The following is a 12,922-nucleotide window of genomic DNA, read 5'->3' as shown; positions in this document are numbered from 1 at the left end:
GTGACTGTTAGACAAGTTCTGTACCCATGAGCGACTGTCCCAGGCCTTCCTTCCTCCCCAGTGTACACGATGACCAGGCAGGGAGAGAGCTCCTATAATCACCAGTCATGTGTCAAATATCCAGACAGACATGTAGAAGACAGGAAGAGAAAAAGAATCAGGCCCAAAGGTAATGCTTGAAAAAAAGAAATCAAATGTCTATGTGTCATACAGGAAATGTTTGTGTAAACAAAGCTTTGACGCCAGCTCGCTTCACGTTTAAAAGCAGTGATCTTCGGGACTGGGTTGGGAAGCAGATTCAGGTTTGGTGTTGACAGAATAAAGCATAAAGTGGAGTTTTTAGTTAAAAGCTATTAGTTCAGCACTGGTCTTTGAGGTGAACTTGTGGCTGGGTGGAAAGATACTGCAGAGAAGCTGATTTTCCTCACTGGTGGCAGGTACTGGCTCTTTTCTTGCACAGTTGCACAGCCCCGGGGCCTTCTTGAGCATACCCTGGTTCTTATGTTTGAATAAACACAAGTATTCTCTTAAGTTTCAGTTTGCAGCAAAGATGACCCAGTAAAACTAAAAACCCGCCCTTCCCATTCCCACGGGAGACCTCACTGCGCGAGGAGGAACACAGTTGATGAGGGCCTTCTGCATCCCTTCCACAGTGCCCAAGGCACAATGGGCTGTCAGTCAAAGTTCACTAGTGAATGTGTCAAGAGGATTATGTGATACACAAATTCTTCAGGGCAGGCCGTAGCTGTACCGGCTGGAGTTGTTAACTGTCAGAGAGGCAGCCTGACGATGGGAGATAGGTGGGGCTCTGCCCTCGGCTTCTGGGCACCGGTTTAGCCTCTTGCTGCTCTCCTTTTTCCTTGTGCATCCATCCCCTGACAGCACTGCTGGTGTCGCTACTGATGGCCTCATTTTACAGAGGAGCATATGAAGTCCCTGGCCCACTGGGGCTGGAGAAGGAAATGAGATGGGCTCTCGGGTTCTGTCAGGTCAGACTGTCACAGCTCTTGGCCACAGAGACATGGACGTCTGGCACCAGGTAGACCATGTTTCCTTGGGTGTTGCCATGTTGCTGTTGGGATGATTCCTTCTGTGAGGACCAGCAGAGCACTTGTGACCCCTGAGCTTAGACCCATGGGAAGCCGCCTTTAGAATCATGTGTGGCTGTCAGCATGGCGCATTAGCCCCTGAGTACAGGGCAGGAGTCATCTTCTGCACAGGCTAGAGAAGCAGAGGCTCGGGTCAGTCATGAGCCAGTAGCCAGAGCTCACCAGCATCCTGAAACCTGGGGACATTACTGCTCTGCTTTATGGAGCCATGAGCTGACCCTCAAGAGGGACTAAAGAGCATCCTTCTTAGAATAGAAACTCTTAGCATGAAACTGCCATTTAGGAACACTTTAAGTTGTATGTTTCCAATGGTTTCTAAAGGCATAGCCCAGGTCCCTGGGGCCGATCCCTTCCTTGAGAGAGATGGGGGAGCAGGGAGGGGAGCAGACAGGACTATGGCAAACACCACCCTGTCATCCTGTTAGAAAGCCAACCTGCAGAACCTTTCTTAGTTTGACAATGAACTTCTTTCTGAATTGCTCTTCTGTAAGCTCCCAGCCCCCTTCTTAGTCTCTCTCCAGGTCTCTTCAAGGCCTTCCATGTCTGTGGCCGCCAAAGCATCCTTTTTCTTCTTTCACTCTCAACTCCAGCTTTGTGGGGAAACTTGGATTGGTAGCTTGGCTACTCCCCTATGCTTGTGGTGGCCTCTCCCACCTTCTGACAGCAGGGCGAGGTCAGTCTGGCTTCAAGGCTCTGGTCCTTCCTTTGGAAGATAGTTCTCCATGTAACGAGTCCGGCGGATCATCCATCAGCTCTGCTTTTTAATAAAACATGAATAGCACAGTTTATGGCTTGCACTATTCAAACAGCAGTTGCGCCTAAGAGGAATTACTCATTCTAATGGCGCTCGCGCTCATTCCCAGGCTGCCATGCTGCTCTGCTAAATTAGAACCTGGCCGTAGAGCAGAGGGTTCAGGTGACGCCGAGTAGAGGCTCCTCGGGATGGCGAGCAGCTGGTCCACAGGCCCATCAGCTGCCGCTCTTGTCCCTGGAAAGAGCCCCTTTGTCACCCTTAGGGTAGGATCTCCTGGCAGCAGGGTGAGGGCAGGTATCTGTGGGAAACGCTGATTTGTCCAGAAACACGTCTCATTTTCTTTCAAAGACACACGGGTTATAGGAAAACAATCATTTCCTTTTCACACTGGCAGAGATTGAAAACCTAGACTGTTAAAAGCCTTGCTGGCGTACAGTTGTGATTATTACTAGTCCCATTCCACAGAGGGAGAAGTCAAGGCTGAGAAGGCAGTGCCCACTCCTTACTACATTTTGTATTTCCACATTTTATGTGATTTTTGTAGCATCTTCAGTGTCCCAAGTACATGATATTAGGGCCCTCCTGGAAGCTGTGGCAAGACCACGAAGAAGGTGTGGGCCCTTCAGAGGAGGCGGGAACAAGTGCTTAGTGGGGGTTCAGTCTAAGACCCTCAACTCATGCTATGAGGTGACAGCTTACAGATGGGTCAGGGCTTCAAAGCCTTTTAAAGCTTGAGTACCCAGACTAAGTCTCTCCACTCTCGTACACTTCACTCTTGAATGAGCTCATGGTTCCGTGAGCGGGCCTGGACTTGGAGATCAATGTCACATTTAACCTGCCAAGGCCCAGAGACTCACCTTCCTGTGACAAAATACAGTCTAGCTTGCAGAGCTACAAATACAGGACTGTGGTGACATCGGTGAGAAGTCAGAAGCACAGGAAAGGTTTTATGTGTGTGTGGGGGGGGTGTACTTTTCGAGTTGTTGATGGCATTCAGGAGAAGCTAATATGTTTTTACTGTTCCATTGGTGAAAACCGTCTTTACACAGAGAAGACAGATTTCAGCAAAAGAATTTAATTAAATATTGCCTGATGCCAGATTCCCACTCAGAAAGCAGCGGTGGGTTCCATTAAAGGATGAACTTTACTCCCACAGCTGACAGCTGATTAATGTGTTAATTAGAATTCTTGCCTCACCCCAGACACCTAAGCCTTCTCTTAAGCCCAGAAGAACACACACACACACACACACACACACACGCGCGCGCGCGCGCGCGCGCGCGCGCGGTAATCTAATGGCTTCTATACAGAAGAATGTATACATTGTATCATATTGGTAATCTAATGGCATTTATATACAGAAGAATACATATGTTTACCATGCGGGTAGCCTAATAGTATATATCCAGAAGAATGTATACATTGTACCATATGGGTAGCCTAATGGTGTATATACTGTGGTTCTGGCCTTGGGCATGTATGTGAAAAAGAAAGTTCAGTTGCCAACATGAATGGCTTGCTTTCTTTCCATAGCTTTGAAAGAGTCATAGGAACCCGAAGCTATGCCTTTCGGGGCACTGGTGTCAAGAGCAAGGGAAAGCCTGCCGAGGCCGTGTCTTCTGAGTAGTGGGGTGGTGTAGGTTACCACACATTTATTTCACAGGAAAGAAGGGAAGCCATCCGACCACTGGGCTTGTAAGTACTGCCCTGGCAGCCCGCCAGCAAAGCGGACTGAAGGAAATAAATGTTCCTTCTCTTGTGCAGAATTGGACCCATATCAGGAAAGGGAACTTGATCTGGAGGACTGTGTGCTAGGCTTGAAGGGAACACATGTGTGTGTATCTCCTTTGTGATCTTTCTGTCTTCCCAGTGACCTGGAATGGATCTGTGATCCGAAGCATTCCAGCAGTCCTGCTCAGTGGTTTGCGTTTGCAGATTGAGTGTTTGGTCCCCATATGGGCATAGTAAGACAACAGCAGTTAGGTCCAGTCTGGGGTCTCTTAGGGAGAGAAGTGGACCGAGAGAGGCCAGATCCCAGCAGAAGCAAAGCTGGGATGGAATCGCACAAATCAGTATGGAGCTCTGGGACTTGGGCTTGTCTTAACTTGTCTGAAGGAATTTTGGTTCGTCTTGACATTGGGTAAGGGGGAGGGGGCTGAAAAAGTATCAAAAATTAAAATAACAATGTGGCAGAATTTAAATCTATCCACAAAGAAGGGGAGACTATCCCCAATGCCAAAGTACAAAACCATAGCTTATGAGATATTCGCTGTGTGCTTTGCAAATGCAAATGTTATTTTGTTAAAAAGAGATACAATATATATATTGTATATATATATATATTTACATAACTACCATAGCTTAAACAATCATCTCAGGCTCCTATGATGAAACCTTTAATTACGGAAGTGTCGCTGGTTGGATGTGGAATGAATGATGGCGCTGGGTTTTACTGCCGCACGTGATGGAGCCATTTGCACCATAAATCCATTGACCTCATCTTAAATGATGTGTCCTGTAAGACAGACTTGATTCATTCCTTCTTAAGTGACACTCTCCCCCTTCTAATAATCTTCTGCTTCATCAGAAAGATTGCTTTCCCATATTTTTAGGTCTGTGTTCTGAACTGAAAGGGAAGGCCTTATTAGAGTCAAGCTCACAGCACCCCAAAACGACACAATTGGGGCACACTGCAGCAGAGGCTCTTTCAAAAGAGGCAGGAGAACAAGCATTAGCATTAGGCCTTTTGGGTGGTAGCAGTGGAATGCATGTCTTTAATTCCACCACTCTGGAGCAGAGGCACCTGGATCTCTGTTAGTTCAAGGTCAGTCTGGTCTAGGGAATGAGTTCCAGGACAGCCAGGGCTACACATAGAAACCCCAAAACCAAAACCACCTCCCCGAAAGAAAGAAAGAAAGAAAGAAAGAAAGAAAGAAAGAAAGAAAGAAAGAAAGAAAGGAAGGAAGGAAGGAAGGAAGGAAGGAAGGAAGGAAGGAAGAAAGAGCACAAGGCTCTTGCTTTGCTTTGATGGAACAGTTTGAAAAGAGTGGATTTTTGTTTCTGATGTCTGTGTGGGAAAGGGTGAAATGTGATGGCGAATTCTCATGGATAATTAGGACAGTCTGTGAGCATCATTCACCAGTGACTAGTAAAAGTGGAGGGTGTGAAGGGAGAACGGTTACATTATATTTAGATTACTATGCTTTTTTCACCCCACTTGAAAAATATTTATCTAGTTTGAGGAAACACGGATCCTCTGGAGGCAAAAAAAAAAAAAAAATCAATCTGGCAGTTTAAAAACCAATTAATGATTTCATAAAACTCTTCCCAATTATTGTTAAAGAGTAAGATCCAAAGGACACATGCCAGGAAAATCACGTGTTATTTTAATTAGTTCAATTCATCGAGGATGAGTTTTTAGTTCATGAGGAAAGAAATTGTTTGGTCCCTCACTTCAAACTTATACATTTATATTTTAGGCTTTCTCTGCGGTAGTTTCATTAAACAACAAAATTCGAAACAGGGTCTCACTTTGTAACTCTAGCTGTCCTGGAACTCACTATGTAGACTAGGCTGGCCTTGAACTCGCAGAAATTCTCCTGCCTCTGCCACCCAAAGTTTGGGATTAAAGGTGTACACCATTATACCTGGCTCTAACTTTATTTAAATGGATACACCATGTTTTCACTAACAGTTTACTTAACCTTAATCTAGATGAGAAATGTGAAGGTCTGATATAGTCTTTGAGGCTCTTTTCATCAGAGGCAACTTTGCAAGATGGGCATCTCACTGATAACAAAACTATCCCCTCGAGTCCAGGAGGGCCCTGAAACACTGCTGGTTACGGGACGGACATATGAGCACTGTCATCACTATGGTTCAACCACTTTAATGGATTTTGATAGATACATTGAATTAATTCCCTTACCATCGAAGCCCACTCACGGGTGTTCTAGTCTCAGATTTTTGGGAAGAACAAACAAAACCTAATGCGTGCCAAAGCATACATCTGACTAAGTCTCACACGGTCAGGTTTATCAACCAAAAACATCAGAAAAAAAAAAAACCCAAAACATGGAGAAGGGAGAGTGGCTTTCCACATGCAGCCCCACCACATCTGCCCCCAATCACATGCTAGCATGTCATCACAGTTTACAAGCAAGGGAAGCTGAGAGTTAAGTGAGATGAGTAACCAAATGCCCAGCATATGTTGTTTGTGCATTGTTTATGTGACCAATCATTATTAAAATTTATCATCTTTTAATTATTATCAGTTTGTAATCATTAAAAACACATCCACGCATGCATGCACACAGCAATAGAACAGACACCCTTCAAACCTGAGGTCCCATTTAGAACAATACTGGAACCATGGCTCCATTGCAGGAAGAAGAGTCCCATAAACTCACAATGGTGCTGAATTTTGCAATTCCTTCTCTGCTGCTGTATGGCTTGAATGCTATGGAAACGATAAAGAAAGAAAGAAGAAGAAAGAGAAAAATATTGTGTGTATAAAATTCTGTCAAGAAAAGTGAGGCACTGGAGGAACTATTGAAAGTTTTGACATCTGTTTATCTGTTTATAGCAATGGCAAGATCACTCATGTTAATTCTTGTTTAAAATGCCATATGAAGGGAAGACATTTGTGCAAACAAGAGTCATATTTGAATTGTAGATCATGTCTTCACCATCTGTGAGAGCTGATGGTGTTGCAAAATTAATGTGTTAATGAAATCACAATAATTTCTCCAAAGTAATGGGTTCTGCAGCCGAGAATGACTATTTTTTGAACTTTGGTGTCTACTGATTTCCAATTGGGAAGGCTCTGAGTCTTTAATTAGCTCTGCAGCCCAGCTCTGAAATAAATTTGGTGATATCCTTCTTTTGCCAGGAGTAGAAGGGGGATGGGGTGGAAGCCATAACAACTTTTGGAAAATGTTCTCTGGTGTTTGAAAAGTTGTTAAATAAGGCTGTCTGCCAAGGAATGTCACCAAAAATTCTGACTGCTGAGAAAGAGTGGGCAAACAGCTCAAAAATAATTCTAGCTTGCTGCAACATCACAGGTTGAGAGAGCTAAACCTCACACAGACTTCATGGCAAAGTCCAAGTTGCTCCTTGGAAGTCAGACATGAGGGTATTCAGCACTTTATGTTATTGGTTAGCTCAGCACATCCTTTCCAACCATGGCACTGGATGCAGTCTATAGCACAGAGAGACTTTACATAAATAAGGGGACTAGTAAGAGGTTATGTTGCATCACCATTGAACTCTCTAGAGATTACTTTCTTCCAGCATTTTTTTCTTTTTTTCTTTTCTTTTTTTTTTTTTTTTTTTTTTTTTTTTTTTGGTTTTTTGAGACAGAGTTTCTCTGTGGTTTTGGAGCCTGTCCTGGAACTAGCTCTTGTAGACCAGGCTGGTCTCGAACTCACAGAGATCCGCCTACCTCTGCCTCCCGAGTGCTGGGATTAAAGGCGTGCGCCACCACCACCCGGCTTCTTCCATCATTTTTTAGAGTCTGTTTCCAGTGAACCTGATAAGTAAAACTATGAAGGCAAGTATTGAATACGTGTACTGGATAAGTGTACCAGGCAGGTGTATTGGGCAGGTGTACTGGGGAAGTGTACTGGGCAGGTGTACCAGGTAAGTGTACTGGGTTAGTATACTGTGCAGGTGTACTGGGTAAGTGTACTGGGCAAGTGTACTGGGAAGTGTACTGAGCATGTGTACTGGACAGGTGTACCAGGTAAGTGTACTGGGTAAGTATACTGAGCAGGTGTACTGGGTAAGTGTACTGGGCAGGTGGACTGGGGCAGGTGGACTGGCAGGTAGACTGGGTAAGTATATGGGCAGGTGTACCGGGCAGGTGTACTGGATAAGTGTACTGAGCAGGTCCATTCTGTTTTGTCAGAACCATCTTCAAGTCATTTTCACACTGTTAACATCATTTTTTTAAGGAAAAAAAGAGAGACTGTGGTTGTTGCTATTTTGAAGATCCTATTTATAAAGCAAATTCATCATTCGCAAACATTTCAGAAACTTACCTTCTGAAAGGAACCCTTCCAACTATTTGACAAATTATGATAAAGTTTGAAAGAGCCTTTATGTGAAACATGAACGCCATCTGCAGAGAAAGCTTATCTTACCTGTTGTGGTTTTTATTGCTGTGTTGTAGGTGTGTGACTGGTGTAAACACATAAGGCATACAAAAGAATACCTGGATTTTGGGGACGGGGAAAGAAGGCTTCAGTTCTGCAGTGCAAAATGCCTCAATCAATACAAAATGGACATTTTCTACAAAGAGACACAGGCCAATCTTCCAGCTGGGCTGTGCAGCACGTTACACCCTCACATGGAAAGTAAAGCAGAAGGCACCGGGGTGCAGCTGCTCACTCCAGACTCTTGGAATATCCCGCTAACAGATGCTCGGAGGAAGGCTCCCTCCCCGGTGACTGCAGCTGGCCAAAGCCAGGGTCCTGGCCCATCCTCGTCCACCACCGTCTCTCCATCTGACACTGCCAACTGCTCTGTCACTAAAATCCCCACGCCAGTGCCCAAGTCCCTCCCCATCAGCGAGACTCCAAATATCCCTCCTGTCTCGGTCCAGCCACCTGCTAGCATCGGACCTCCGCTGGGCGTCCCGCCTCGCAGCCCTCCCATGGTGATGACCAACCGTGGCCCTGTGCCGCTGCCCATCTTCATGGAGCAGCAGATCATACAGCAGATCCGCCCGCCCTTCATTCGTGGGCCGCCGCACCATGCCTCCAACCCCAACAGCCCCCTGTCCAATCCCATACTCCCGGGCATTGGGCCTCCGCCCGGTGGCCCCAGGAACCTGGGCCCCACTTCCAGCCCCATGCACAGGCCCATGCTATCACCCCACATCCACCCACCGAGCACCCCTACCATGCCTGGGAACCCCCCGGGGTTACTGCCCCCGCCGCCCCCGGGCGCGCCCTTGCCCAGCCTTCCCTTCCCTCCAGTAAGCATGATGCCAAACGGCCCGATGCCGGTGCCCCAGATGATGAACTTCGGGCTGCCATCGCTTGCCCCGCTGGTGCCGCCCCCTACGCTACTCGTGCCGTACCCAGTGATCGTGCCCCTGCCGGTGCCCATCCCTATCCCTATCCCCATTCCCCACGTCAACGATTCCAAGCCCCCCAACGGATTCTCGAGCAATGGGGAGAGCTTCGTTCCGAGTGCCCCAGGCGACTCAGCGGCAGCGGGAGGCAAGTCGGGGGGACGCTCCCTGTCTCCGCGGGACTCCAAGCAGGGCTCGTCCAAGTCGGCCGACTCGCCGCCTGGAAGCTCCGGCCAAGCTCTGAGCCTGGCGCCCTCCGAACGCGGCCGTGGGGAGGTGGTGGACCTGACCCGGCGTGCCGGCAGCCCCGCGGGTGCGGGAGGCCAGCCTGGCTTCGCCGGCGTGCTACACGGCCCACAGGATGGTGTCATCGACCTGACAGTGGGCCACCGCTCCCGGCTGCACAACGTGATCCACCGCGCGCTGCACGCGCACGTCAAGGCGGAGCGCGAGCCGGGCGCGGCGGAGCGCAGGACCTGCGGCGGCTGCAGGGACGGCCACTGCAGCCCTCCCGCGGCCGGCGACCCGGGCCCGGGCGCCCCAGCGGGTCCCGAGGCTGCCGCCGCCTGCAACGTCATCGTGAACGGCACCCGCGGCGTCCCGGCCGAGGCTAAGGGCGCAGATCCGCCGCCGGAGCAACCACCGCCCCCCGTGCCACCCAAAAAGCTGCTGTCGCCTGTGGAGCCAGCGGTGAACGAGCTGGAGTCGGTCAAGGAGAACAACTGCGCTTCCAACTGCCACCTGGATGGGGAGGCGACCAAAAAGCTGATGGGGGAGGAGGCCCTGGCGGGGGGCGACAAGTCGGACCCAAACCTCAATAACCCCGCGGATGAGGACCACGCCTATGCTCTGCGGATGCTGCCCAAGACCGGCTGCGTGATCCAGCCTGTGCCAAAACCCACGGAGAAGGCTGCCATGGCACCGTGTGTCATCTCCTCGCCCATGCTCAGCGCCGGCCCCGAGGACCTGGAGCCGCCGCTCAAAAGGAGGTGCCTCCGAATTAGAAACCAGAATAAGTAAAAGGTTTGTATGTCCACCTGGGCACTCCTCCAAGAGCCAATGTCCCTCGCCTTGCTTCTTAGAAGGCAGAGGCGGGATGTGGCCATCACATTCCTGTCCCTTACCTCTTTCACCGTGTACTTATCCTGCACCTCTGACACCTGACAGTGTTTAGTACACCATTACCGGTTTACAGCCTAGAGGCAGCTTAAGCGCCATGATCACTCAAGCCCTTGAACCCGAGAGGAAAACACACTCTTTTGTTACATGTTTGTTTTCTTCTTCTTCTCGGGTTTATACCTAATTTACCCCACTGGAAAAGTGGGTGGGGGAGGGAAGATTACTTGAGTAATCTTAATGTTTAGTCATGAGGTTGCGGGGCAGTATTGAAGTGACGGGGATCCCATCAGGTGGGCAAACATCGGGAACCTGCTTAACCGAATGTCATCCTAGCTTGTCCAGGTAACCGTAGGATCCCATCTGTGGGCTAAGATTTAAAAACTAACCTTCCTCCCAACCTGCCGTGTAACCCTTTTGGACTCAGTGGCTGAGCTGGTGATTCTCACTTCTACATACAGACCTTGATGAAGTGGGAGGGCTCATCTCTGACCATGTATGATCTCTGAATCCTAAGCCACTGAGGGCAAGTCCAAGGCTACTGTGAGATGATGGGGACCATATGTGAGCCACTGTAGTGACTCCTTTAGCCAATACTAAGTAGGAGTCTTGTTAGGGTTTCTGTTGCTATGGAGAGACACCATGACCATGGCAACGCTTATAAAGGAAAAGCATTTCATTGGGGTAATATCTTCCATTTCCAAAAGTTTAGTCCGTCATCATCATGGTGGGACATGGTGGTGTGTAGGCAGACATGGTGCTGGAGAAGTAGCCATGTCCTACATCTTGACTTGCAGGCAACAGGAAGTGAACAAAGCTTGAGCAAAGGAGACCCCAAAACCCACCCCCAGAGTGACACACTTCCTTCAACATGGCCACACCTACTCCTACAAAGCCACACCTCCCAATAGCACCACTCCCTTTGAGGGCCATTTTCTTTCAAACCACCACAGTAGGCATTGGGAGCACTCTGCCAAGAAGGAAGTTGTGGTTTAGAGATTTTTGCTCAGTCAGAGCTGGTCAGTGGGCCCCATTGTTGATTCCAGGCCTGTCCACCCAAACATAGAATGTGAGCTCTCCCATCTACCCGAGCAGGCAAGAAGCTAAAACTTCCATTGTTTATTAACCATTTAGGGAAAGGAAAAGAGAGATGGGCACTTCTCCTGCAATTAACTTGAACACTGCTCCCTCTTTGGGCTGGGGACACACACCCAAAAGAATGTTCTCCTGGGCTGCCTCAAGTCCTGAAGTGAGAGATGTAACCCAGGCAGGAAGGGGTCTGGCAAGGGGAGGCAAAAAGAGTATTCTCAACACATCTCTGCAGGCTCTCCTGGGTGTTTTAGCACTCGTATGTCTTTGTAGATCCATAGAACAATTATCTTCATTCTCCTAGTGGAGAAACAGGATTGGGGGATGTGGCCAAGATTACCAAACCTGAGAGCAGAGATGTGCTTCAAATCCAAGTTGTGAACTGCAGAGCTCAGTCTCCTGTAACACCCTGCAGGAGAGTCAGCTAAGGCTCTTCCATCACCGCATTGATAAAAATCCTCCTCCTGCCTTGGGGGAGAGTCCGCAAAACACGGCAAGCCTCTTCATACCACTTTCCCCAGCTTTTCATTCTTGTTTTTCCCGCCACAAACACAATCCTAGACCGCCAACCTGCTGCTTCTTAGTGGGGACATGGGCACTTCCCTTGCATCCAGGGGCTTGGGTGGAAACCCTGAACCTGAGCAGAAGGCTTATTGCCTAGTGTGAGAATCTTTTCTCTGCCACCATAGTTCGGGGTCTCCTTTTCTACTGGTGGCTTTGCCAGTAGAGCAGAAGACCAGAACTGAGGCCACCATGCTTTCCCAATTAGCTCTACCATTTCTGCAGTCTGAAGACAGGTGGCCTGAACTTTCTCACAGGTATCTCAACTGAAAATGCCCCAGATATTTTAATCTGCTTTGCAGTGCTTTAAGTGACAGGTTGATTTGTGACAGAACAAACAAGCAAAAAACCCTTCAGAAAGTCCTGGGAAGAATCATTTATATACACACACAGTCAAGGTATTAAAGGAAGAGGGGGGGAGAAAGAGGACACGGCTACCACAGTCAGAAGTGACCAGGCCAGGAACAGGGACGCTGCCCTATAGGTTAGCTAAAGATGGAAAGATCGTTAAAAGCATAAGCCATTTGGCTGAGTAACCAGGTTAGGGTCTTGTTTGTAGAACAGCATCGGCACTAAAGACGTTAACTTGGCCTTAGCCAATTCTAGAAGATGGCATAACCAAAGTGCCTCTTAACTCTTGTGATGGGAGAATCCTTTTTATGGTGGGTCCCCCGAAGAAATTGCATCTCTTTTTTTTAAAGTCAGAAACAGGTTTTGTGGGCTGCCGAGAGGAGGCAGAGAAAGAGATTTAAGGAGGGGGACCATGTCTCCAGGGAGTCACTGGTCCCGGTTTACCTCCCAGCACAACCTCCACCTGCTATAATCACCCACTCTTTCTCTCTGATTTCCTGGGCACAGGAGGTGCTGTTTTGGTCCCTACACCTTCAGGAACTCAGTTTGTTCACATGGGGGAGGAAATTGGGAAGGACATCTATTCACTAAGGACTAAGTAGCTTTTCTGCTGTAGTAATAAACACACTTTGGCAACAAGTTAATGCCAAAATGAAAGCATTAAAAACAAAACAAAACAAGGGCTGGGAGATACCTCGGTGGATGAAGTGCTTGTCCCACAAGCACCCATGTAAAAAGTGAGGCGCCATGATATGTACGTGTAATCCCAGCAGTGGGAGACAGATGGGAGCATCTCTGGGTCATGCAGGACACCCAGTGTAGCTAAATCAATTGTCTTAAGGTTAAGCAAATGTTGTCATCTCA

At 48.3% G+C, this 12,922-nt stretch overlaps 1 protein-coding gene across 2 annotated transcripts in view; it reads left to right on the top strand.

Annotated features, from left to right (window-relative positions):
- Positions 1 to 12,922, top strand: part of Sobp (sine oculis binding protein homolog) — a 168,928-nt gene that overhangs the window by 140,997 nt on the left and 15,009 nt on the right. For both annotated transcript variants that reach the window (XM_057762050.1, XM_057762049.1), the window contains one exon: positions 8,036 to 9,964. In XM_057762050.1, coding sequence (XP_057618033.1) covers positions 8,036 to 9,961 — 1,926 coding nt within the window. In that variant the 3' untranslated portion in view covers positions 9,962 to 9,964. The remainder of the gene's footprint in view (positions 1 to 8,035; positions 9,965 to 12,922) is intronic.

This window comes from Chionomys nivalis, chromosome 2 (assembly GCF_950005125.1).
Source record: "Chionomys nivalis chromosome 2, mChiNiv1.1, whole genome shotgun sequence".
NCBI lineage: Eukaryota > Metazoa > Chordata > Mammalia > Rodentia > Cricetidae > Chionomys > Chionomys nivalis.
This window is presented reverse-complemented; position numbering and strand designations above follow the sequence as displayed.